Raw genomic sequence first — 25,071 nt, 5'->3', positions numbered from 1 at the left:
CTCTGGGGTTTAGAGGAGTCAGAGGTGACTTAATTGCGACAGATAAAATCCTGAGGGGACTTGACTGGGTAGATGTGGAAAGGATGTTTCTTCTTCTGGGAGAATTTAGAACTAGGGGTCATTATTTTAAAATTAGTGGTTGCCCATTTAAGATGGAGATGAGGAAACATTTTTTTTCTCACTGAGGGTTGAGCAGTGGTTAGTACTGCTGCCTCACAGCGCCAGAGACCCGGGTTCAATTCCCGCCTCAGGCAACTGTCTGTACGGAGTTTGCACATTCTCCCAGTGCAGGGTGCTCCGGTTTCCTCCCACAGTCCAGAAATGTGCAGGTTAGGTGAATTGGCCATGGGAAATTGCCCATAGTGTTAGGTGAAGGGGTAAGTGTAGGGGAATGAGTCTGGGTGGGTTGCTGTTCGGAGGGTCGGTGTGGACTTGTTGGGCCGAAGGGCCTGTTTCCACACTGTAAGTAATCTAATCTAATCTAATCTAATCTAATCTGATCTAAAAGACAGTGGATGCAGAATCATTCATAATGTTTAAGGCAGAGGGAGATAGATTCTTGATGACCAAGGGGGATGAAAGATTATCGGGGGATATGCAGGAATGTAGAGATGAGGTTAAAATCTGATCAGCCGTGATCTTATAGAATGGTGGAAAAAAAAGAGTGGCTTACCCTTGGTCCTTCTTTGTATGACAACACCACTAGGCTTTTGCCTCCACTATTTCTTCAGGCGTTTCTCTGGACACCTCAGCTGGAGGGAAGGGGATGGTGGATGTGGGGGTCCTAACACGAGTAGGACCAGCCTTGGCTTCAGAGTCAAGGCTGGCATTCCATGAATCACAAAATGCTGGTATCCAAGTTCAGTGGGTAATAGGGAAGGCAAATGGAATGTTGGTTTTTATTTCAAAGGGAATGGAGTAAAAGTTGGGATATTTTGCTAAAACTATACAAGGCATTAGTCAGATCACAGCTTGAACACTGTGAACAGTTCTGGGCCCCTGATCAAAAGAAAGATAGACTGGCATTGGAGGCAGTCCAGAGAAGGTTCACTCAACTGATACCAGGTACAGAGGGACTGTCTTATGAGAAGAGGCTGAGTAGGTTGGGCCTGTACTCATTGGAGTCGAGGAGAATGAGAGACAACCTTATTGAAACGTACAGATTCTTATGGGATTTGACAGGGGAGATGTGAACATAGAACATAGAACAGTACAGCACAGAACAGGCCCTTCAGCCCACGATGTTGTGCCGACCACTGATCCTCATGTATGCACCCTCAAATTTCTGTGACCATATGCATGTCCAGGAGTCTCTTAAATGTCCCCAATGACCCTGCCTCCACAACTGCTGCTGGCAACGCATTCCATGCTCTCACAACTCTCTGTGTAAATAACCCGCCTCTGACATCCCCTCTATACTTTCCTCCAACCAGCTTAAAACTATGACCCCTCGTGTTAGTCATTTCTGCCCTGGGAAATAGTCTCTGGCTATCGACCCTATCTATGCCTCTCATTATCTTGTATACCTCAATTAGGTCCCCTCTCCTCCTCCTTTTCTCCAATGAAAAAAGTCCGAGCTCAAAGATGTTTTTCTTCTTGTGGGAGAGTCTAGAACCAGAGGGCATCACCTCAGAAAAAGGGGTCACATATTTAAGACAGAGATGAGGAGGAATTTCTTCTCCCAGAGGGGAGTGAATCTGTGGACCTCCTTACCACAGAGGGCTGTCATAGGATCATAGAGATGTACAGCATGGAAACAGACCCTTCGGTCCAACCCGTCCATGCCGACCAGATATCCCAACCCAATCTAGTCCCACCTGCCAGCATCTGGCCCATATCCCTCCAAACCCTTCCTATTCATATACCCATCCAGATGCCTTTTAAGTGTTGCAATTGTACCAGCCTCCACCACATCTTCTGGCAGCTCATTCCATACACGTACCACCCTCTGCAAGAAAAAGTTGCCCCTCAGATCTCTTTAATATCCTTCCCCTCTCACCCTAAACCTATGCCCTCTAGTTCTGGACTCTCCCACCCCAGGGAAAAGACGATGTCTATTTACCCTATCCATGCCCCTCATAATTTTATAAACCTCTATATGGTCACCCCTCAGCCTCCGACATTCCAGGGAAAACAGCCCCAGCCTGTTCAGCCTCTCCCTATAGTTCAAATCCTCCAACCCTGGCAACATCCTTGTAAATCTTTTCTGAAACCTTTCAAGTTTCACAACATCTTTCTGATAGGAAGGAGACCAGAATTGCACGCAATATTCCAACAGTGGCCTAACCAATGTCCTGTACAGTCGCAACATGACCTCCCAACTCCTGTACTCAATACTCTGACCAATAAAGGAAAACATACCAAACACCTTCACTATCCTATCTACCTGCGACTCCACTTTCAAGGAGCTATGAACCTGCACTCCAAAGTCTCTTTGTCAGCAACACTCCCTAGGACCTTACCATTAAGTCTATAAGTCCTGCTAAGATTTGCTTTCCCAAAACGCAGCACCTCGCATTTATCTGAATTAAACTCCATCTGCCACTCCTCAGCCCATTGGCCCATCTGGTCCAGATCCTGCTGTAACCTGAGGTAACCTTCTTCACTGAGGAGAAAGTGAGGTCTGCAGATGCTGGAGATCAGAGCTGAAAATGTGTTGCTGGAAAAGCGCAGCAGGTCAGGCAGCATCCAGGGAACAGGAGAATCGACGTTTCGGGCATAAGCCCTTCTTCAGGAGGGCGTAACCTTCTTCACTGTCCACTACACCTCCAATTTTGGTGTCATCTGCAAACTTACTAACTGTACCTCCTATGCTCGCATCCAAATCATTTATGTAAATGACAAAAAGTAGAGGGACCAGCACCGATCCCTGTGGCACTTCACTGGTCACAGGCGGCTTTTGCCCGAAACGTCGATTTCGAAGCTCCTCGGATGCTGCCTGAACTGCTGTGCTCTTCCAGCACCACTAATCCAGAATCTGGTTTCCAGCATCTGCAGTCATTGTTTTTACCACAGGCCTCCAGTCTATAAACACCCTCTACCACCACCCTCTGTCTTCTACCTTTGAGCCAGTTCTATATCCAAATGGCTAGTTCTCCCTGTATTCCATGAGATCTAACCTCGCTAATCAGTCTCCCATTGGGAACCTTGTCGAATGCCTTACTGAAGTCCATATAGATCACATCTACTGCTCTGCCCTCATCAATCCTCTTTGTTACTTCTTCAGAAAACTCACGAGGCTGGGTCATTCAGTATATTCATGGCTGAGACAGACAGATTTTTAATCAGGGAAGGGAACAAAGGGTTATGGGAGAGAAGGCGGGAAAGTGGGGTTCAGGATAATCAGATCAGAAATCTCGGCAGGTCTGTCAGCATCTGTGGAGAGAATTCAGAGTTAACTCCATCCCTGAGTTACGAAGAAGGGTCACTGGACCTCAAACATTAACTCTGATTTCTCTCCACAGATGTGGCCAGACCTGCTGAGACCTTCCAGCAATTTCTGATTCCCAGCATCCACAGGTCTTCTGGGTTTTTTTTGAGTCCCTGTCAATGAAATAACCGTTTACCTGAAGGTTTTGATATCTCTGTTTTTCCAGGCGCTGAATGGCTTTGTCCTGGTGGTGACCACTGAAGGTGACATCTTCTATGCATCTCCTACCATTCAAGAATATGTGGGATTCCACCAGGTCAGTGCTGGGACAAGTGACAGAGCAGGGGTGTAACCACATCAGACCCGACCAGCACTTTGGGAGTGGGGGTGGCAGGGTTAATGAGAAGGGGCAGCATTCAGCTTCGTTAATGGGCTGGCAGTCTCCGTGGCCAGCTTGATGCCCAGGGGGCAAAGCCGGAAATGGCCCACATGGAACCATGCCCACCCACCCACCCCCATCATCAGTGGTCGATAGTGAACAGGAGATCGATGGTTGTGCGTGACAAAGCGAAATGCAGCAGATGCGTAAAAGCTGAGATCAAAACCAATATCCCCACTGAATGTTTCAGGTTGTGTTGTTGGGTTCATCAGAGTTTAGATTAGATTCCCCTACAGTGTGGAAACAGGGCCTTCGGCCCAACAAGTCCACACCAACCCTCCGAAGAGTAACCCACCCAGACCCATTCCCCCTAACTAATGCACCTAACACTATGGGCAATTTACACGGCCAATTCACCTGACCTGCACATCTTTGGACTGTGGAAGGAAACCGGAGCACCCGGAGGAAACCCACGCAGACACTGGGAGAACGTGCAAACTCCACACAGACAGTCACCCAAGGCCGGAGTCGAACCTGGGTCCTTGGCACTGTGAGGCAGCAGTGCTAACCACTGAGCCACCGTGCTGCCCCATTGAATGGAATAATTGAGAAGGCTTGATGTCTTGTGGACTTCAGCCAGTAATAGAGCGCTCTGTTTTATTGCGAGGGGAATTGAATGCAAGAGTAGGAGGTTATCCAGGGCATTGGTGAGACCGCATCTGGAGTGGTGTACAATACTGGTCACCGTACTTACAGAGGGATGTTAAAGCATTGGAAGCAGAAAAGATTAACTGGACTCATAGAACATAGAACATTACAGCGCAGTACAGGCCATTCGGCCCTCGATGTTGCGCCAACCTGTGAACCCAATCTGAAGCCCATCTAACCTACACTATTCCATTTTCATCCAGATGTTTATCCAATGACCATTGAAATGACCTTAAAGTTGGCGAGTCTAATACTGTTGCAGGCAGTGCGTCCCACGCCCCTACTACTCTCTGAGTAAAGAACCTACCTCTGACATCTCTCCTATATCTATCATCCCTCAGTTTAAAGCTATGTCTCCTCATGCTAGCCATCACCATCTGAGGATCTAACTAACAACCCACCCTATCTAACCCTCTGATCATTTTATATGTCTCAATTAAGTCACCTCTCAACCACCTTCTCTCAAATGAAAACAGCCTCAAGTCCCCCAGCCTTTCCTCATAAGGCCTTCCCTCCATACCAGGTGACATCCTAATACCTTGACTGAGCAGACTGCTTTGTGAGGAAGTCCAATATCTGTTGGAGTTTAGGAGAGTCATAGAATCCCTACAGTCCAGAAGAAGACCATTTAGCCCATCTAGTCTGTACCAACCCTTCAAAGAGCATCCAAACCCATCTCCCCACCCTATAACCCTGTATTTAGCATGGCCAATCCACCGTAACCTGCCCATCTTTGGTCTGTGGGAGGAAACCGGAACACCCAGAGGAGACCCACACAGACACAGGGAGAGCGTGCAAACTCCACACAGACAGTTGCCTGAGGCGGGAATTAAGGTCCCTGACGCTGTGAGGCAGCAGTGCCCTACCACTGTGCCATTGTGCCACCTGAGTCAGAAGTGACTAAATTGAAACAGATAACATCCTAAGGCGATTGGGTGGCTGGCTTGTGGGAGAATCGAGAACATGGGGTAATTGTTTGAAAATAAGTGGTTGTCTAGTTAAGATGGAGATGAGGAAACATTTTTTTCTCTCTGAGGGTTGAGAGTCTTTGGAATTCCCTTCCTCAAAAGGCAGTGGATGCAGAATGTTTCAATGTGTTTAAGGCAGAGGGAGATAGATTCTTGATGACCAAGGGGGATGAAAGATTATCGGGGGATAGGCAGGAATGTAGAGATGAGGTTAGAATCAGATCTTATTGAATGGCAGAACAGGCTCAAAAGGCTGAGTGGCCTTAATCTTGTCTGTATGTTTGTTTATACATTCATGACCCTGGCAATTGAAAGCTCAAAGAGACCTCTATGCCACTCAGTGATAGTTGGCAAGTCCTGGTTTCTTCAGAACTCTCATTGTCCCTAACGCTGAAAAGAGATGGCCTGTGTAGTGGTTTATGCTGACTGGGATCTCCTGGATTGAGGCTGGTCATTTGAATGAAAATGGAATGCTTATGGGCAGCTTCAGAACATTGGGTCAGACAGGTGGGTTGGCCCACGTTTCGGCCAGTGGGAACATGATATCGAGGAGCGTCCTTCCCAAACTCTCGGAGCTGGGTGCCCTCTTCCCCAGACTGAGTGCAGCCAGGGACTTGCAAACGTGGACAGTTGGGTGGCGAGTTGGGCTAAACTGCTCCATCGACCATGGGCCACTCCAAATTGGCTGGGTCGTCATGGTGGAAGGTTTTGTGTGCTTTTTACATCCCCTAACCCACCTTGGCCATCCCACAGCCACGTCATTAGCTTGGAGAGGTCAGGTAAGCAACCAAAATCCCTGGGCTGATGAGGGATTAATGTAGCCCAGAAAATTCCACTCTGATTCCTGACGCCGTTCCCTATTTTTCATGCTTGCTCTGGCCCCTCTTCTCTGTCTTGTTAGCTCTGATGCCTATGAGACTGTAACACCACAAGGCCCATCAGATGTGCTCCACCATTTGATCATGACTGATACATATCTCAACCCCTTTCTCCTGTCTTCTCCCTGTAAGCCTTAACCACCTTAAGAACCTATTTAGCTCTGTCTTAAATGCCCTCTCAATGACTTGGCCTCCACAGCCCTCTGCAGCAATGAGTTCCACAGATTCCCCACACTGTGGCTGAAGGAATTCCTCCTCATCTCAGTTCTGAAGGGTCGTTCCCTTCACCCTGAGGCTGTGCTCTCGGGTCCTAGTCTCTCCTACCAGTGGAAACATCTTCTCCACGTTCACTCTATCCGAGTCCTCAGTATTCTGTAAGTTTCAATCAGATTCCCCCCTCCCTCTTCCTTCTAAACTCCATCAGGTACTGACCCAGAGTCCTCAGCCTCTCCTCATAGGGTGAGTCCTTCATCTCCAGGGTCATTCTGTTATACCTCCCCAGACCCCCTCCAACAGCAGCACATCCTTCCCTGAGTATGAGGCTGAAAACTGCTCACATTATTCCAAGTGATAAATGTTGCCCTCTCTGTTATAGACTGCTGTTCTGCACCAGCCTGTGTACGAACTGCTTCATCCTGAAGATCGCGATGAGTTTCGGCGCCAGTTGCATTGGGCGCTGGACCCAGTGCCACGCTCCAACATGGCACAGTCGGGTAAGTCAATGCATCGCAAGGCAGGTGACGGGTTTGTTGCTCTTGGAGCAGTTGGGAGATGGTTTGCTGGAAATCTCTTGGAGGGGGTGGGGGTAGATTCCCCACTCTCCAACTGTGGCAGCTTCGAAGATGCTTGGTGCGGGATTGGGTTTGGGAACTGCCTGGCACCTTGGCTCTCTTCCCCCACCCTGTGCCATGACCTTACGCCACAAAGTTGGTTGCTGCAGTGCTTCGCAAAAGCCTTGTGTTACACCTCTCATTTTGATTCTATTCAGAGACTGATTTACTCCAACCTTGAGAAAATAGCAGGGGAAGGCATAGTTTTTAATGAATGGAAATGATACTTCAAATTCACGTCCAGAGGAATTTTCTATTTAACTCCGAGGGATGGCTCATCTCTCTGAAATAGCTGCACCTGCTTGAACCAAGGTGTTGTGCTGTTGGTTTAAGTACCCGATAATTGTATATCCATCAAGCTGTGATCTTGCAGTTTTCCAGCAATGGCTGCCAAGTTTATTTGGCTCTGTTTCCTGCATCGTTGAAGCCATTCTTTTTGCCTCTAAGACATTATTGCTCCGGCTCTGGCTCATCTCTGTTTGCGGCTGAAAGAATTGGCTTAAGCTTATAATGACTCCTATTGGGAGCCATTCTGGGAGCTATAATCCCAACAGTGTGGAAGAAGGTCATGTGGCCCACCAACCCTCTGAAGAGCATCCCACCCAGACACATCCCCCTACCCTATCCCTGCATTTCCCATGGAGACTACGGGACAATTTAGCACGACCCAACCGGCACGTCTTTGGACTGTGGGAGGAAACCGGAGCACCCAGAGGAAACCCACGCAGACACGGGGAGAAGCGTGGAGTTTGCACAATAGACAGTCACCCAAGGCTGGAATTGAACCCCAGTCCCTGGCAGCAGCGCTAACCCTGAGCCACCCTATCAGGTGGATTTTTCCCATTCTCAGTTAAAGTGTTTTGATGAGTGATCTGCCTTGACTCGGAGTGAGTTTTCTTTCCTAATCTCTCGCTCTTCACCTCCTTCGTTCCGCAACTGGATGCCATTCCAGAGGAATCGCCCAACTGGGGAAGGTGGAATTACTCGGCGTTTTCTTGTGTTCACTCCACTGGCGCCATAGTTCAAATCCGTTTCCATGCCAGTTCAGGTGCTGTGAGCCAGGACTTAGGCCTCACACTGTGGAGCTTCACCATTATGGCTGAGGCCCAGAAAGGACAGCTCGCTCCCCACTACACGAGCAGGCTGCTGCAGGCCTTGCTGCTTCAGGGGGATGGAGAGGATGGCAGGCCCTGAGGCCCCAGCACCAGACTAGGCCCAAATAGCAGCCTGGGTCAGTGCTGTGCCGGAAGTAGGACACCCAGCGGTGCAAAGAGAAGCTGAATGATCTTCTGTGCTCTGCCAGGGCAAGTGCCACCATCCCTCTCTCCGACAGGCTCGATCTCAGCCGTTGCACACTCATCTCCCCAAGGCTCATCGACTACGTCACTCACTATCACATGCATCATGCCCACTCAACAACTCTCACCCACCTCACCCTCCCGTACCACTCCCCCCTTCCTGCTCTCTGACCCTCAGTGGGCTCATCTCCCCCCACCCCACCTTTCTCGCTATATCTCATGCCACAGCGGGGAGGGGAAATTCCTTCCAAAGTGCATTCGAGTGCAGCCTGACCATTCTGCTAATGCAATCCTTGTGTTATTCTTCCCAAAGCGCCCCCTTTGGTCTGCTCCCACCCTCACCGCCTTTGAGAAATCCCCTTAAAAAGCCTTCACCTTGACCTTTTGGCTCTGTCCACAATATTTTCACCTTTTCCCTGCCCGGTGCCCATCTCCCTTGTGTGATCCTGGACTCTCAAGGTGAGCTTTTACAAGCACAGTCGCAAACCAACTTGATGTCATTTCCCACTTTGTTGAGACTCTCATTCTAATATCAAATAATAACGATGGCTTTCTGTATTCCTTCCAAGTTCCCGTTGATTCATTTGATCCTGCCCAGGGGACTCTTGTTGCAAACTCCCACTTAATCTTCTTGTTGCAACATATCAATGGACTCTGGTGTTCTTCCTGTACATTTTTGCCTGAGGTTTCTCAACAAGAATGACAACTTGCAATGACACAAGTCTTTTAGACATTATTAAAAGTCCAACTGTGCTCCAACAGGCTCATAAGCAGTGCAGCACATTGTCTGCAGTGTTGGGGGGGTGGGGTGGGATTGTGGCAGAGGGGTGACATCACGAAACTAATAATCCAGCGACCCTGCCTAGTGACTTGGGGATATCAGTTCAAGTCCCGCCATAGGAACTCTCAGTGCAGGTGAGGTCCGAACCAGGGGTTGCAGTCGAAGGAGACGGGGTAGGCCATTTAGGACTGAGATGGAGGAAACGTGTCATCACCCAGAGAGTGCGGAGCCTGTGGAATTCTCGGTCACAGAAAGTGGTTGAGATAAAAACATTGAATATTTTCAAGAGGGAATTTGATACAGGTCTTGGGGAATCAAAGGGTGTGGGGGAGAAAGCGGGAACGGGGGACTGAGTTGGATGGATCAGCCAGGATCAGATTGAATGGGGGAGCAGGCCTGAAGGGCTGAATGGCCTACTCTTGTTCAGATTTTCTACATTTCTATTTTGCCCCCTGACTTCGCCTGTCAGTACCCCTCTGCAGACTCTCTGTGTCCATCCTCACCACTTGCCTTCCTACCTATTTTTGTCGTATCTACAAACTTGGCTACAGTACATTTACTTTCCTCATCCAAGTCATTAATATAGTTTGTAAATAACTGTAGCCCCAGCACCTCCTCCCCCCCACTCCACCCCCACTTATCCATACTCTCTGTCTTTTATTAATTAGCCAATCCGCGATCCATGCTAAAATACCACCCCCCAAAACCAAAGACTCTTATCTTCTTAAGCAGCCTAATGTGCTTCCTTTCTCCACATATAGAGTCATAGAGATGTACAGCACGGAAACAGACCCTTCGGTCCAACCCGTCCATGCCGACCAGATATCCCAACCCAATCTAATCCCACCTGCCAGCACCCGGCCCATATCCCTCCAAACCCTTCCTATTCATATACCCATCCAAATGCCTCTTGAATGTTGCAATTGTACCAGCCTCCACCACATCCTCTGGCAGCTCATTCCATACACGTACCACCCTCTGTGTGAAAAAGTTGCCCCTTAGGTCTCTTTTATATCTTTCCCCTCTCACCCTAAACCTATGCCCTCTAGTTCTGGACTCCCCGACCCCAGGGAAAAGACTTTGTCTATTTACCCTATCCATGCCCCTCATAATTTTGAAAACCTCTATAAGGTCACCTCTCAGCCTCCGACGCTCCAGGGAAAACAGCCCCAGCCTGTTCAGCCTCTCCCTATAGCTCAAACCCTCCAACCCTGGCAACATCCTTGTAAATCTTTTCTGAACCCTTTCAAGTTTCACAACATCTTTCCGATAAGAAGGAGACCAGAATTGCACGCAATATTCCAACAGTGGCCTAACCAATGTCCTGTACAGCCGCAACATGACCTCCCAACTCCTGTACTCAATACTCTGCCCAATAAAGGAAAGCATACCAAACACCACCTTCACTATCCTATCTACCTGCGACTCCACTTTCAAGGAGCTATGAACCTGCACTCCAAGGTCTCTTTGTTCAGCAACACTCCCTAGGACCTCACCATTAAGTGTATAAGTCCTGCTAAGATTTGCTTTCCCAAAATGCAGCACCTCGCATTTATCTGAATTAAACTCCATCTTCTCAGCCCATTGGCCCATCTCTTAGCCTTCCCTTGAATATACTCGGCAAAAGTGAGGACTGCAGATGCTGGAAACCAGAGTTTAGATCAGTGTGGTGCTGGAAAAGCACAGCCAGTCAGGCAGCATCCGAGGAGCAGGAAAATCGACGTTTTGGGCAAAAGCCCTTCATCAGGAATCTTCCCTTGAATATAAGTCTGCTGTTCACATTAATGTCTCTTTGTGAGAGCGAGCTGCACTGCTGCCTGTCAGGGAAGAGGTGTGGAAGGCGGATTTGTTTTGGGGAGAGAATTTCAGACGATGGAGCAGAGGTGGCTGCAGGTTCTGTGGGTTGCTCCTTCCACCCTGTGTATTAGCAATGGCTGTGCAACAAAGAGAGAGGCTTGGTAAAGTGAGAGCCAGGGAACTAGGCCTAATCCCAATTTGCTCCTCAGGCACTGTGTCAGTTTCAGGGGAAGCAGCAGAAAGCTGACTTGCAGAAGCTGCCAGTTCAGCAGCAGCGGACTCTCCCATTTACCTCTCCACCCCCGAGGCGTCCAGCCTCATTCCTGCCTGAAACGTCGATTTTCCTGCTCCTCGGATGCTGCCTGACCTGCTGTGCCTTCCCAGCACCACTCTGATCTTGACTCTAATCTCCAACATCTGCAATAGCCACTTTCGTCCAGAACTGAGGCCATCCAGCCAGCCGGAACTCACTGTCATGGGGAAGAGTTTATGAGTTTCCGCACAGGCAATGCCTGCAAATGATTGGCAGGTTTGTAAACTGTGTGGGGGACAGTGTGGAGCTCCACAGCAGGACATTGACAAGTTGGTGGGGTGGGCGGAGAGGTGACAGATGAGGTTTAATGCAGTGAAGTGTGAGGTGATGCACTTTAGTTGGGAGAACATTGAAAGACAATCTAAAATCAGGGGGACAATTCTAAAGGGGGTGCAGGAGCAGAGGGAGCTGGGTGTATCTGTGCACAGATCATCGAAGGTGGCAGAACAGGTGGAGAGAGCAGTTAATAAAGCACACAGTGTCCTCAGCTTTATTAATAGGGACATAGAGAACAAGAGCAGGGAGGGGATGTTGAACTTGTACAAGACCCTTGTTAGACCTCAGCTGGAGGGTTGTGTCCAGTTGTGGGCCTCACACTATAGGAAAGATGTGAAAACATTGGAGAGAGAGGGCAGGAGGGATTTATCAGAATGGTTCCAGGGATGAGAAACTTCAGTGAGGAGGAGAGATTGAAGACATTGGGACTGTTCTCCTTGGGGAGAAGGAGGCTGAGAGGGAGATCTGAGAGAGGGTTCCAACATCATGGGGGAGGGGCTGGACAGAGTAGATCGGGAGAAACTGTTCCCACATGGAAAAGGGACAGGAACGAGAGGGGCAGAGATTGAAAGGGATGAAGTGAGGGGGAGGTGAGGAAAACCTTTCTCCCCCAGCGAGTAGTTAGGGTCTGGAATGCACTGCCTGGGAATGTGGGGGAGGCAGGTTCCATTGAGGCATTCAAGAGGGGCATTGGATGGTTATTGGGATAGAAATGGGAAACAGGGGTTTTTCCACAAGAAAATGGCAGGAGATTGGCACTAAGGGATGGAACAGGCGGAGGTATGATAGGCCTAAAACCCTCCTTCTGTACTGGAACAATTTGGCAAGTCTTTGATTGGAGAGCTACTCCAGTAAATGGCAAATTGAACTGTTTTGTATGTCATTCCTTCCAGGTAACAGCACAAATGTTGACGTTATTACGAGGTACGATCCACAGCAACTCCCCCCAGAGAACTCCACTTTCCTCGAGAGGAATTTTGTGTGTAAAATGCGCTCTCTCCTCAACAATCCCTCTGGCTACATGGTAAGACGTATTTCTGTAGTGTTCCATTGAAAATGAAAAGCTTCTGGTTCAATGGTTCATTAGAGAGGGGTACTGGATGGTGATTTTGATAAAAACAATGTGCAAGGATATGGGGGGAAGGGATGGGAGATTGGCACTGGGCAATGATACTCATTTGAAGAGCCACTGCAGACACGATGGGCTGAATGGCCTCCTCAGGCATGGTAACAATCCTGTGATGCTTTGTTATGATCTTGGACCAGACCATCAAATTTGTGTTACAGTCTGGCGAGGGACCAGTCATTTTTATTTTGGTCGTAGACTGAAGGGGCCTTACTAAAAGAGTAAATTCACTAGATTACACAATTTTGAACAAATGACAACATCCGTATATAACATTAGAACATTAATGCAAACTACAAAATATAAAAACATTGAAACTAGGAGCAGGAGGAGGCCATTCGGCCCTTTGAGCCTGCTCCCCAACTCAATCTGATCCTGGCTGATCATCCAACTCTGTCCCTGTCCCCGCTTTCTCCCCCATTCCCTTTGTTCCCTTTACCCCGAGGAACTATATTGAACTCCTACTTAAAAGCATTTAATGTTCTGGCCTTAATTGCTTTCTGTGGCAGAGAATTCCACAGGCTCCCCACTCTCATTTCTCCTCATCCCAGTCTGAAATGGCCTACCCTGTATCCTTAGACTGTGACCCCTCCCCAGTTCTGAACTCCATGGTCATCGGGAATATCCTTTCTGTATTTACCCTGTCTAACCCTGTTGGAATTTTATAAATTTCTATGAGATCCCCCCCCTCTCATTCTTTGAAACTCTGGTGAATATAGTCCTCACCGATCCAGTCTTTCTTCAGACATCAGTCCGGCCATCCCAGGAATCAGCCTGAGAAATGTTCGCTGCCCTGTACTGCCCTGGTCAGCAACAAGTTCCAGACCCCCACCCTCTGGCTGCAAATTTTCTCGATTCCCCTTTCAAAATTTCGGTCAGTTTATGTTAAATCGATATCCCCTGGTGCTTGACATCAGGGAAATAGGTCCTATCTGTATCTACTCTATCTGGGCTCCTTATTGTTTAAGAGTGTGTTGCTGAAAAAGCACAGCAGGTCAGGCAGCATTCGAGGAGCAGGAGAATCGACGTTTCAGGCATAAGCCTCATTCTTGATGAAGGGCTAATGCCCGAAATGCCGATTTTCCTGCTCATCGGATGCTGTGCTTTTCCAGCCCCACACTCTCGACTCTGATCTCCAGCATTTGCAGTCCTCACTTTCTCCTTTATTGTTTAATCAAGGTTTGTGGAATTAGTGAGAAAATGGATTAACTCAAACCCCCTGATTGTAGTTCTCCCCTGGGTGTAAGAGTGTACACAGCCCTGACACCCTCTTGTGGTGTAGTGCTAATGTCCCTAACCCCTGCCCTGAGGAAACCCAGGTTTAAGTACTCCCTGCTCCCTTAGTGTGTAATAACATCGCTGAGTGGGTTAATTACAAAATGGGTCTAATAATTTAAAACATAGATTAAATGCGCAACCCTTTGTACTGTTGCTAACTGGCAGCAGCATTAAAATTGGGGAGTTAATCAGTGGGGCTGTTCTGAGGGCTTGTGCCCTTTTGTAAAAGGAACCGACTAACAAAGTTAGGAAGAAAAATGATATTTTGTTCATTCGGTCTTTTCACAGTCTGCTGTGACTTGTTGGAGAGCTGTTCTGGAACAGAGCATCCTCCTGGCCAGTACAGGACAGTCCAGAGCATCACCACTTGTCGCTGAGTTGCTCTCATTCTGCTTTTGAACTACTCCCGCTTGAATTGATACCATTGTTCTCTTTTCCTTTTCTCGTTGATGTGCTCAGGCTGTAAACATTGAAGGCAAACTGAAGTACCTCCATGGGCAGAACAAGCGGGCAGAAGATGGCACTCTCCTACCTCCACAGTTGGCACTCTTTGCCATCGCGACCCCCCTCCAAGTGCCTTCAATCCTTGAAATCAGGACCAGAAGTGCCCTGTTTCAGACGAAACACAAGCTCGACTTTTCACCTGTTGCCTGTGATACAAAGTAGGTCACACTGTAGATCCTCTGACAGCGCCATTAAGGGGCTCTTGTATTGGTATCTTGTCTTGGGGTAGTGTTTCATAAATTGCCTCTTCTCCTTCGATGGCCAGCTTTGGGTGGCAATTCTGTGAGAGAAGTAATTAAGGCAGGATGTTGACTCCCCCTGTCTGTTTCTTGTTATTTCTAGGGCTAGGATTGTGCTGGGTTACTCGGAACTGGAGCTGTGTATGCGAGGGTCGGGATACCAGTTTATTCACGCTGATGACATGCTTTACTGTGCAGACAACCATGTTCGATGTAAGTACTGGACAACTGCCCACCATTGGGCATGAGTTGGCTTGAATTTTATTCTCCCCTGTGTTTTCTTTCATTCCTTCTGTCTCAATTTCATTTCTGCTGCCCCCATGGGCACTGCATTGCACATCTCTGGGACACTAACCAACCCCACCGCCCCGTGGCAATACACTTCAACTCCCCCTCCCCCTCTGCCAAGGACATGCAGGGCCTGGGCCTCCTCCATCGCTATTCCCTAACCACCCAACACCTGGAGGATGAAAGCCTCATTTTCCACCTCAGGACCCTTCAACCCCAGGGCATTAATGTGGATTTCACCAGTTTCCTCACTTGCCCTCCCCCCACCTCACCCCAGTTCCAACCTTCCAGCTTAGCACCGTCCTCATGACCTGTCCCACCTGTCTGTCTCCCTTCCCACCTATCCGCCCCACCCTCCTCTCCGACCTATCACCTTCACCCCCACCTCCATCCACCTATTGCACTCTCAGCTACCTTCCCCCAACCCCAACCCCTCCCATTTATCTCTCCACCCCCGAGGCTGCCAGCCTCATTCCTGATGAAGGGCTTTTGCCCGAAACGTCGATTCTCCTGCTCCTTGGATACTGCCTGACATACTGTGCTTTTCCACAAAACCAGAATATCCAGGAGAAGGTGAAGTGACTAGGTTTTCTGTGGATCAGATCCTCAAAAATCCTGATGTAAAGATTAAAAAGTCAAGAACATGGTGCCGGATATGTCAGTATTGAAAAACAAAAAGAGAATGGGAGATGGGGTGAATGAAGGCTGGGGTGATACTGAGCTTATGGTTTAGTATTGTGTTATTGTCATTAAGAATGTTCAAGGCTGAGACAGAGAGATGTTTAATCAAGCATTATGGGGGAAAAGGCAGGAAAGTGGAGCTGAGCATGATCAGCTCAGTCATGATGTAATTGAATGGAGCAGCCTGACTTGATGGGCTGAATGGCCCACTTCAGCTTCTTTGTCTTCTTATGGTCCATTGTGAAACCAGCGTGATGTTAGTGAATTGTAACAGATTGTGGATACAAAATCCTTCCGTCCTTCCCTCTCCCCCTCTCTATTCTGTCCTCTGCTGTGCATGATTCTGTCTCTCCCCCATCTCTCTCTGCCTCATTTTCCCTTCCCTCTCTCGCTTCCCTTCTCTAGCATTTTCACGTTCTCTCTCTTGCGTGCGCTCTCCCATTTACACACCTCTGCCCATTTTCACACTATCTCTCTTCTGCATGCTCTCTCTCTCTTTTCCACACACACACACACTCACACGCACGCACACTCTCACACACGCACACACACACATGCATTCACACTCACTCACACACACACACACTCACTCATGCACACGCACACACTCACACTCACACTCACACGCACACTCACACACACGCACACACACACATGCACTCATACACGCACTCACACACACGCACACTCACACTCACGCACGCACACTCGCACTCACACACATGCACACTCACATGCACACACGCACACACGCACGCACAAGCACACACACACTCACGCACGCACACTCGCACTCACACGCACATGCGCACACACGCACGCACACTCACTTGCGCACACACACGCAAGCACACACGCACGCACATGCACACACATGCACGCACACTCTCGCACTCACACACACACTCACACACACTCACTCACACACACACCCACTCACCCACACACACTCACTAACTCACACGCACTCACACACACGCACATGCACACACACTCACACACACCCACTCACCCACACAGACTCACTAACTCACACACACTCACACACACACACACACACTCACACTCAGACTCACTCACACACACACTCACTCACTCACACACACCCACTCACCCACACACACTCACTAACTCACACACACTCACTCACACACGCACACACTCACACACACACACATACACACACACTCACACACTCACACACTCACACACCCACACACACACACTCACACACACACACACACTCACACATACACTCACACACACGCACACAGGCTCACTCACACACGCACACTCACTCACTCACACACACCCACTCACCCACACACACTCACTAACTCTCAAACCCACACACCCACGCACACACACTCACACACACACACTCGTGCACCCTCCCTTCGACTTTCTCCCTCCTTTCTGTGTTTTCTCTCATGCTGCCTCTGACTCGAGCTCTCTCTGTTTTGCTTCCTCTTTCACGCGTTCCTTCACTTTATCGTGCTCTCTCCTACTCTCTTGTGTGCTCGCTCTTTCTCACGCACTCCCTTTTCTGTGCACATTCTCTCTTTTGCTCTCGTACCCTCTTTCAACCCCCCCACCCCTCTCTTCCCTCTCCTCCATTCTCACTCTCACTGTTTTTCTCCTGGTTTCTGCATTTGCTCTCTCTCTGTCTCTTTTTCAGTTTTTCATTTGCTCTCCATTCGACAACTCCTGCCCACTTTGTAGTGTGTAAGCCTTCCTTTCTCTCCCTCTTGCAGTGATGAAGACAGGGGAGAGTGGCATGACTATCTTCAGGCTCCTGACCAAGCAGAATGTCTGGATCTGGGTACAAGCAAACGCCCGCCTCGTTTACAAGAACGGCCTGCCGGACTGCATCATCGCAAAGCAGAGACTCCTAACGTGCGTAGACCCCGAAATCTCTCTGTGCTGTGTTTCAGGCCTTAACTGAGATCTTCCGCTGACTGGGAAAACAAACTGTGCCATAGAGTCACAGAGATGTACAGCACGGAAACAGACCCTTCGGTTCAACCCGTCCATGCCAACCAGATATCCCAACCCAATCTAGTCCCACTGCCAGCACCCGGCCCATATCCCTCCAAACCCTTCCTATTCATATACCCATCCAGATGCCTCTTAAACGTTGCAATTGTACCAGAGCTTCCTCTGGCAGCTCATCCCATACATGTACCACCCTCTGTGTGAAAAAGTTGCCCCTTAGGTCTCTTTTATATCTTTCCCCTCTCACCCTAAACCTATGCCCTCTGGTTCTGGACTCCCCGACCCCAGGGAAAAGACTTTGTCTATTTACCCTATCCATGCCCCTCATGATTTTATAAACCTCTATAAGGTCACCCCTCAGCCTCTGACGCTCCAGGGAAAACAGCCCAGCCTGTTCAGCCTCTCCCTATAGCTCAAACCCTCCAACCCTGGCAACATCCTTGTAAATCTTTTCTGAACCCTTTCAAGTTTCACAACATCTTTCACTCGGAAGGAGACCAGAACTGCATGCAATATTCCAACAGTGGACTAACCAATGTCCTGTACAGCCGCAACATGACCTCCCAACTCCTGTACTCAATACTCTGACCAATAAAGGAAATCATACCAAATGCCTTCTTCACTATCCTATCTACCTGCGACTCCACTTTCCAAGAGCTATGAACCTACACTCCAAGGTCTCTCTGTTCAGCAACACTCCCCAGGACCTCACCATTAAGTGTATAAGTCATTTTTGTTTCCCTCCTTACGTTACACCTCACTGAGCTAACACACTAAAAAGCAAACCCTATTTTCCCGGAGCAGACCAATGTTCGAACTGATTCCTTCAGCGACTCTGAAAAGAAATGTGTAGCGGTGTTGATCTTGTCAGTGTATTCAGATGCAAAAGCTATTTCAGATATTCAGCATTGTTCCTGCAATACTGGGGGGCAGGGGGTGGGGGGGGGGGGTGAGTTGAATGTACACACTGCTGGTGCAATGAGTGAACGCTTTGATGTTGCTGCACAGGTTCACTACTGCTCTGCCCAGAGCTGGTGCCTTGAGCAACAACATGCTTCCTCTTCACTTACATGTTCATTCAATCTCTTCTAACCCCACTTACCCGATCTCTCTTTCTCTCACTTCTCTTGGATTTTGCAGTCCTGTTGTATTAATACCGTGAGGCCAGGAGTGGGCCATTCAGCCCATCGAGTCTGCTCTCTCATCTCATGAGATCGGGGCTGATCCAATCATCCTCAACCCCACTTTCCTGCCTTTTCCCCCATACACCCTTGATTCCCTTCCTGAGTAAAACTCAGCCTTGAATAATAACGCAGCCTTGACAGCCCTCTGTGGTAAAGAGTTCCACAGATTCACTCCCCTCTGAGAGAAGACATTCCTCCTCATCTCTGGCTTCAATGGGCAACCCCTTATTCTGAGATGATGCCCTCTGGTCCTAGACTCTCACACAAGCAGAAACATCTACCCTGTCAGGTTCCCTCAGAATTGTGTATTTTTCAATAAGGTTGTTTCTTATTCCAATGAGTACAGGCCCAATCTACTCAACTTCTCCTGATAAGATGTTCCATACCTGGGATCAGCTGAGTAAATCTTCTTCAGACTACCTTCAATGGCATTATGGCCTTCCTTAGCTAAGGGCTCCAAAACCGTTCACAGTATTTGTGGACAACGTATGGTTCTGGTCACCGCACTACCAGGAGGATGTGGATGCTTTGGGAGAGGGGACAGAAAAGGATAACCAGGATGTTGCTTGGTATGGGGGGGATTTTAGCGATGAAGAAAGGTTGGATAGACTGGGTTTGTTTTCACTGGAATGCAGGAGGTTGAGGGGCGACCTGATAGAAGATTATGAAAGGCGTGGGGAAGTATGAGGCTTTGTCCCCAGGGTGGAGGGGTCCATTACTAGGGGACACAGGTTCAAGGTGCGGTGGGGGAGTTTAAAAGAGATGTGTGAGGCAGGTTTTTCACACAAAGGGTGGTGTGTGCCTGGAATGCGCTGCCAGAGGAGGGGGTGGAAGCAGACACAATAGCAGCATTCACCCGAGCGAATACATGAATAGGAAGGGATCAGAGGGATACGGATCCTGTAAGTGAAGACAGTTTTAGTATGGAAGGGCAAAATGTGTCAGTGCAGGCTTAGAGGGCCGAAGGGCCTGTCCCTGTGCTGGATTGCTCTTTGTAGCATTCAGCTGTGGTCTGATTAGCGCCTTGGACAGTTTTAGCAAATCCTGCATACTTTTACAATCTCAAGGGCAACTAGGGACAGGCAATAAATGCTGGCCAGCCCACAACGCCTACGGCCTGTGAATGAATAAGACAAAAATACTCGATTCTCTTTGAAATAAAGGCCAACCTTTCATTTACCCTCCGTATTACACGCTGAGCTTGGGTATCACACCCTGTTCCCTCCCCCTCCTTCCCACCCTCCTCTCTGCTCCTTTAAACATGTTCTCACGATATTGTGTGGTCCGGAGCCCTCACTTTGCATGTCGTATAACTGCGCTCCATTTTTCTATTCTCAAACCTCGCAAGAATTTAAGGAACTCCCTTCTCTTCCCACAGAGATAAAGAAGGGCTGGACCACTTCCAGAAGCGGACAATGCCGTTTCCACTTCCATTCTCAACAGGAGAGGCTGTGCTCTATGACCATGGTTTGCCAATGCTTGGCCTCACCAGTTCCTTTCCGTCGGCGAGCAGCAACAGTAGTGTGCAACAGAGTGGATACATGGATCCCAACTCGCTTCTGGGAGTCATGATGAGCCAAGACAAGGCCGTGTACATCAGACCCCCAGCGACTGAGCCGAAGTACTCCATCAGCCGGGTCAGTGGAGGGGTTGAGCTGGGAGGGAGTGCACTGGGTTCCCAGAATGGAGAGAAAAACATCAAAGAGGAAGAGGGCAACTTTAAGCAGGATGATGACCTGTTGTCCCTGCTAGATGATATGCTACAAGGTGACAATGATGAGGCATTTACTGGCTTCCCAAATGTACTGGAAAGCTTGGGACCAGAGGACCTGGAACTGATGCACTGGGTGGAGAGCACATTGACCATGGAGGGAGTTTCGGAAAGCCCCCTCAGTGACGTACTCACAAACAACCAGGTCCTGTCTTATGTTCAGGAGTCACTCAAGAAGAAGGAGCTGGGCCCTTGCCCACTGAACAGTCTGCAGCCAGACTTGGGCCCAGGACGCCAGTTGGCTCAACGTTCAGACACCACGCAAGACAGGGGTAAGGGCTCTCCTTGGATGCCATCCTCCTCTGGGCAGCCGAGTGCCCCGTCATCAATGCCCCAACCGCCGTCAAAGGTGAATCGCTTGACCCACGGGCTGGTGCCACCTTGTAGCCTGGCGCACAGAATGCAACACAGCCAGCACAGAGGGCAGTGGCCCCATCCTGCACAGCGGCTGCCACCCACGCAGAGCCCGGCTCCTGCGCAGCGCCAATGTGCGCAGCAGCAAGCCCGCTGTGAGCAACGGGCAGCCAGACGGGACCTAAAGCTGCCACAGCGGGTTCATTGGCAGCAGTGCAGCCAGCAGTCAGACTGTTATCTCCAGCAGCCTGGTGATCCCAATCCATTGCCCATCGGCATGCTCAACCCAAGCTGCGCCAGTGGGTACCCGAGAGATCCACACAGCGGCAGAGCTGAACCGCAGCAAAACATACCCCTCCTTAACCTGGCACCCACCCCTGCAAACGTCACGGTCTGCGGAGCTCCCTCTCAGCAGAGCAGACTAAACTTCAGTCATCCAGGAATTGCACTCCCTAGTTACGGACAAGAGACTCAGAGTGCAACCAGCTGGTTCCCCAGGGAGAGCCAAGCCAGCGGAACTCTGTTTCCATGTTTCAGCTCCCCGACACCTCCCCGGAAGAGTGCAAATCTCCCTGTATTTCACCCGGCATCGACTGTCCCTTTGTGCCATGAGTACTCCCACGTGCATCCTGAAGAACAAAATGGCTGGCACCCCGTGGACCTGTACAAGGTAGGTACTGATCTTTCATTTCATTGCCACACAACAAGGAACTAGCCCGATGGTAAACAGAAACCTCCCCTTTCAGCACCGGAGATGGTTCAAATTCAACATCCGTTTTGAGCTGAGGGGTTGGGAAGGGGGTGGAGGGGGGAGCTTTCCGTCGGAATCTAACATCCTTTATTCCCATTCATAATCAGAACTCACACATTTACAACTGCCCCATTCTTGGCACGCGCCAACCAAACTGGCATCACCCTCCTGCTTCCCCTCCCTCCTCGTAATTGCCCAGAGTTTTTTTTTAGGGGGGGGGGAGATTTTTTGCGAATTTCCTGTTCCTACGTGGGAAAATGCGCATTGCACCAACAGCCAGCAGAAAGGTACTTGGACTGGTTTAATCAGCACTTGGGAAGTTGGTAACATTATTGCATGTTTGTAGATATTCCCCTAACCAATCTGTTCAGGGGTGTGAGGACACACCTCCGGGGCACGTGGGACTTGAAACCAGGTCTCCCGGCCCAGAGGCAGGGACACTATCACTGCACCAAAAGTGTTCTGTTGGACAGCTGACATACAGCACGGAAACAGACCCTTCGGTCCAACTCGTTTATAGGGACTAAGTTTCCCAAGCTAATCTAGTCCCACTTGCCTGCATTTGGCCCATATCCTTCTCTACCTTTCCTATTCATATACCCATCCAAATGTCTTTTCAAGATTATAATTGTACCAGCCTCCACCACTTCCTCTGGCAGCTCATTCCATACACGTACCACCCTCTACGTGAAAAAGTTGCCCCTTAGGTCTCTTTTATATCTTTCCCCTCTCACCCTAAACCTATGCCCTCTAGTTCTGGACTCCCCCACCCCAGGGAAAAGACCTTGACCATTTACTTTATCCATGCCCCTCATGATTTTATAAACCTCTATAAGGTCACCCCTCAGCCTCTGATGCTCCAGGGAAAGAAATACTCCCAGCCTATCCAGCCTCTCCTTTTAACTCAAGCCCTCCAGTCCTGGTAAATCTTTTCTGCACCCTCTCCAATTTAATAATATCCTTCCTATAGCAGGGTGACCAGAACTGGTCAGGAGGCATCATCGCTCAGATTGCCTCAGGCCGGGCTACTTCAGTTGGTGGAAAAGAAAATATCTCCAGTTTTCAGAAAAGTGCGATCTGTGGGACAGATTGGCAGGTTTATTTTCTGGAGTAGTTCTGCTGAGCGCGGCTTTGGCCCCCGGATACCTTTTAGACCTGCTCTCCATGTCCCAGAGATGGCCTCGTCGAAAAGGCCATTGCTTCACATTTGAAAGGCGAGGTTGGAGAGTGCCCCTCCATTTCGAAGGACTCCACCCCTGGCGTTTACTATTTCCCTCACCATGCAGATTCCAGAGGCCCCCATTCCAAAAATCGTTTCAAAGGAAGGAGTCTGCCATTTCAGATGCGGATGAGGAAGAGCTTGCTCTCTCAGGGGGTCTCTGGAATTCTCGTCCCCATTGTTGGCCGTTGAATCAATTCGAGGCTGGGTTTGATGGATTTTTGATTGACCAGGGAGTCAAGGTTTACGGGGAGCAAACTCAGACGTTGCTGGAGAAACCCAGCAGGTCTGGCAGCTTCTGTGCAGAGAAAGCAGAGTCGACGTTTCAGATCCAGTGGTCTTTCTTCATAACAGGAGGGTTATGGGGGACAGGCAAGAGAAGGGAGCTTAGACCACAATCAGGCAAGTCACGATCTTATTGAATGGGGGCTGAATGGCCTCCTCCTGCTCCTATTTCCTATTCTCTGAGCGTGTGCTTCCGAACACCACAAAGAGAGTGTAATCCCTGACTTGTGCTTCAGGTGAAAAAGGTGGTTCTCAGGTGCGTCCAGCTCAACATGGTCTGGCTCCATCACTGACGTTAGTCAAAGAACATTCAAGTTGATGAGCAACTGCAATGGGAATGACAAGGATTCGTTGTGGAAACATTGACATGTCTCATAAGGAAATGGGGAGGTTTCTCATTAAAAGGTTGACTTTTCTTGGTTTCGAGTACACCATAAGACGTAGAAGCAGAAGTAGACCCGTCAAGTCTGCTCAGTGAGATCATGGCGGAGCTGGTCATCCCCAACTCCACTTTCCTGCCTTTTCCCACATACACCCTTTATTCCCTTCCTGATTAAAAATCTAACAAGCTCAGCCTTGAATGACCCGCCCTCGGCAACCCTTGGGGTAAAACATTCCACAGATTCACTCCTGTCCGAGAGAAGAAATTCCTCCTCATCTCAGTCGTCAGTGGATGACCCCCTCACCCTGACTGGCGAATCTAGTACACGGGGACACAGTCTCAGGAGAAGGGGTCGGCCATTTTGGACTGGAATGAAGAGAAATCTCTTTATTCAGGGGGTGGTAAATGTTTATACCCCAGAGGGAGGTGGATGATCCATCATTGAATATATTTAAGAATAAGGATAGACTGATTTTTTTGGTCTCAGAAAATCGAGGGATATGGGGAGTGAGCAGAAAAGTGGCATGGTGGTTCAGTGGTTAGCACTGCTGCCTCACAGCGCCAGGGACCCAGATTCGATTCCAGCCTCGGGCGACTGTGTGGAGTATATACATTCTCCCCGTGTCTGTGTGGGTTTCCTCCAGGTGCTCCGGTTTCCTCCCATAATCCAAAGATGTGCAGGTTAGGTGAATTGGCCATACTAAATTGCCCGTAGTGTTAGGTGCATTAGTCAGAGGGAAATGGGTCTGGGTGGGTTACTCTTCAGAGGGTCGGTGTGGACTAGTTGGGCCGAAGGGCTTGTTTCCACACTGTAGGGATTCTAATCTTAAAAAGAGTAGAATCTGGGTAGAAGATCAAATCACATGGACTGATGAAGCAGATTTGAGGAGCTGTATAGTCGCTCCTACTAACCCTGTCGCTTCTGCTTTTATAAGATACTACTTTCAGGAACATCGTTGACTTGCCCTTTGATATGATCAGAGGTGGGGAACATGGTCTTTTTTGAGTGGGGCTGTGGGAGGACAGAGGGATGGAATATTTAGAGGTCTGTCCAGGCTAAACCAATCACTAAAAGCTAACGCACCGAAACCAAAGTGATTTTGCGCTGGATGGAGAACTAAAGGGTGGGATGTGGGCCTTCAGTTGTCCAGGTCTTGATCCCCACTGGGAGAATGGTATTCAGAAGAACACAGCAGGCACCACACCTCAGGAAAGATAGTTTGGCCTTAGGCAGGGAATATGGCACAGATTCACCAGAATGATACTGGGGCTTAAAGGCTTAAATTCTGACGACTGACAGCATCAACTTGGTCTGCGTTCCCTTTTGAGAGTTTGAAAGTTGAGGGATGACTTAATCGACCTCCTTGAAATGATTAAGGGATTTGATAGGGATTAGATGCTGAGAAGTCAGAACAC

General features: G+C 49.1%; 1 protein-coding gene across 4 annotated transcripts in view; it reads left to right on the top strand.

The window, feature by feature from the left end:
• LOC122543255 (aryl hydrocarbon receptor-like) overlaps positions 1-25,071 on the top strand; it is a 126,637-nt gene that overhangs the window by 81,846 nt on the left and 19,720 nt on the right. For all 4 annotated transcript variants that reach the window (XR_015755727.1, XM_087985534.1, XM_087985533.1 and 1 more), the window contains exons 4-10: positions 3,597-3,686; positions 6,899-7,016; positions 12,492-12,622; positions 14,462-14,664; positions 14,849-14,958; positions 17,469-17,610; positions 20,272-21,688. Coding sequence is in view for 3 of the 4 variants with exons in the window: in XM_087985534.1 (XP_087841660.1) it covers positions 3,597-3,686; positions 6,899-7,016; positions 12,492-12,622; positions 14,462-14,664; positions 14,849-14,958; positions 17,469-17,610; positions 20,272-21,688 (2,211 nt within the window). In the remaining variant the exon portion in view is untranslated. The remainder of the gene's footprint in view (positions 1-3,596; positions 3,687-6,898; positions 7,017-12,491; positions 12,623-14,461; positions 14,665-14,848; positions 14,959-17,468; positions 17,611-20,271; positions 21,689-25,071) is intronic.

The sequence above is a fragment of the Chiloscyllium plagiosum genome, unplaced genomic scaffold (assembly GCF_037043375.1).
Source record: "Chiloscyllium plagiosum isolate Xiang-an unplaced genomic scaffold, Cpla_swu_hap1 HiC_scaffold_53X, whole genome shotgun sequence".
NCBI lineage: Eukaryota > Metazoa > Chordata > Chondrichthyes > Orectolobiformes > Hemiscylliidae > Chiloscyllium > Chiloscyllium plagiosum.
Note: the sequence above shows the minus strand (reverse complement) of the source record. Positions and strands in the feature narration are given on the sequence as shown.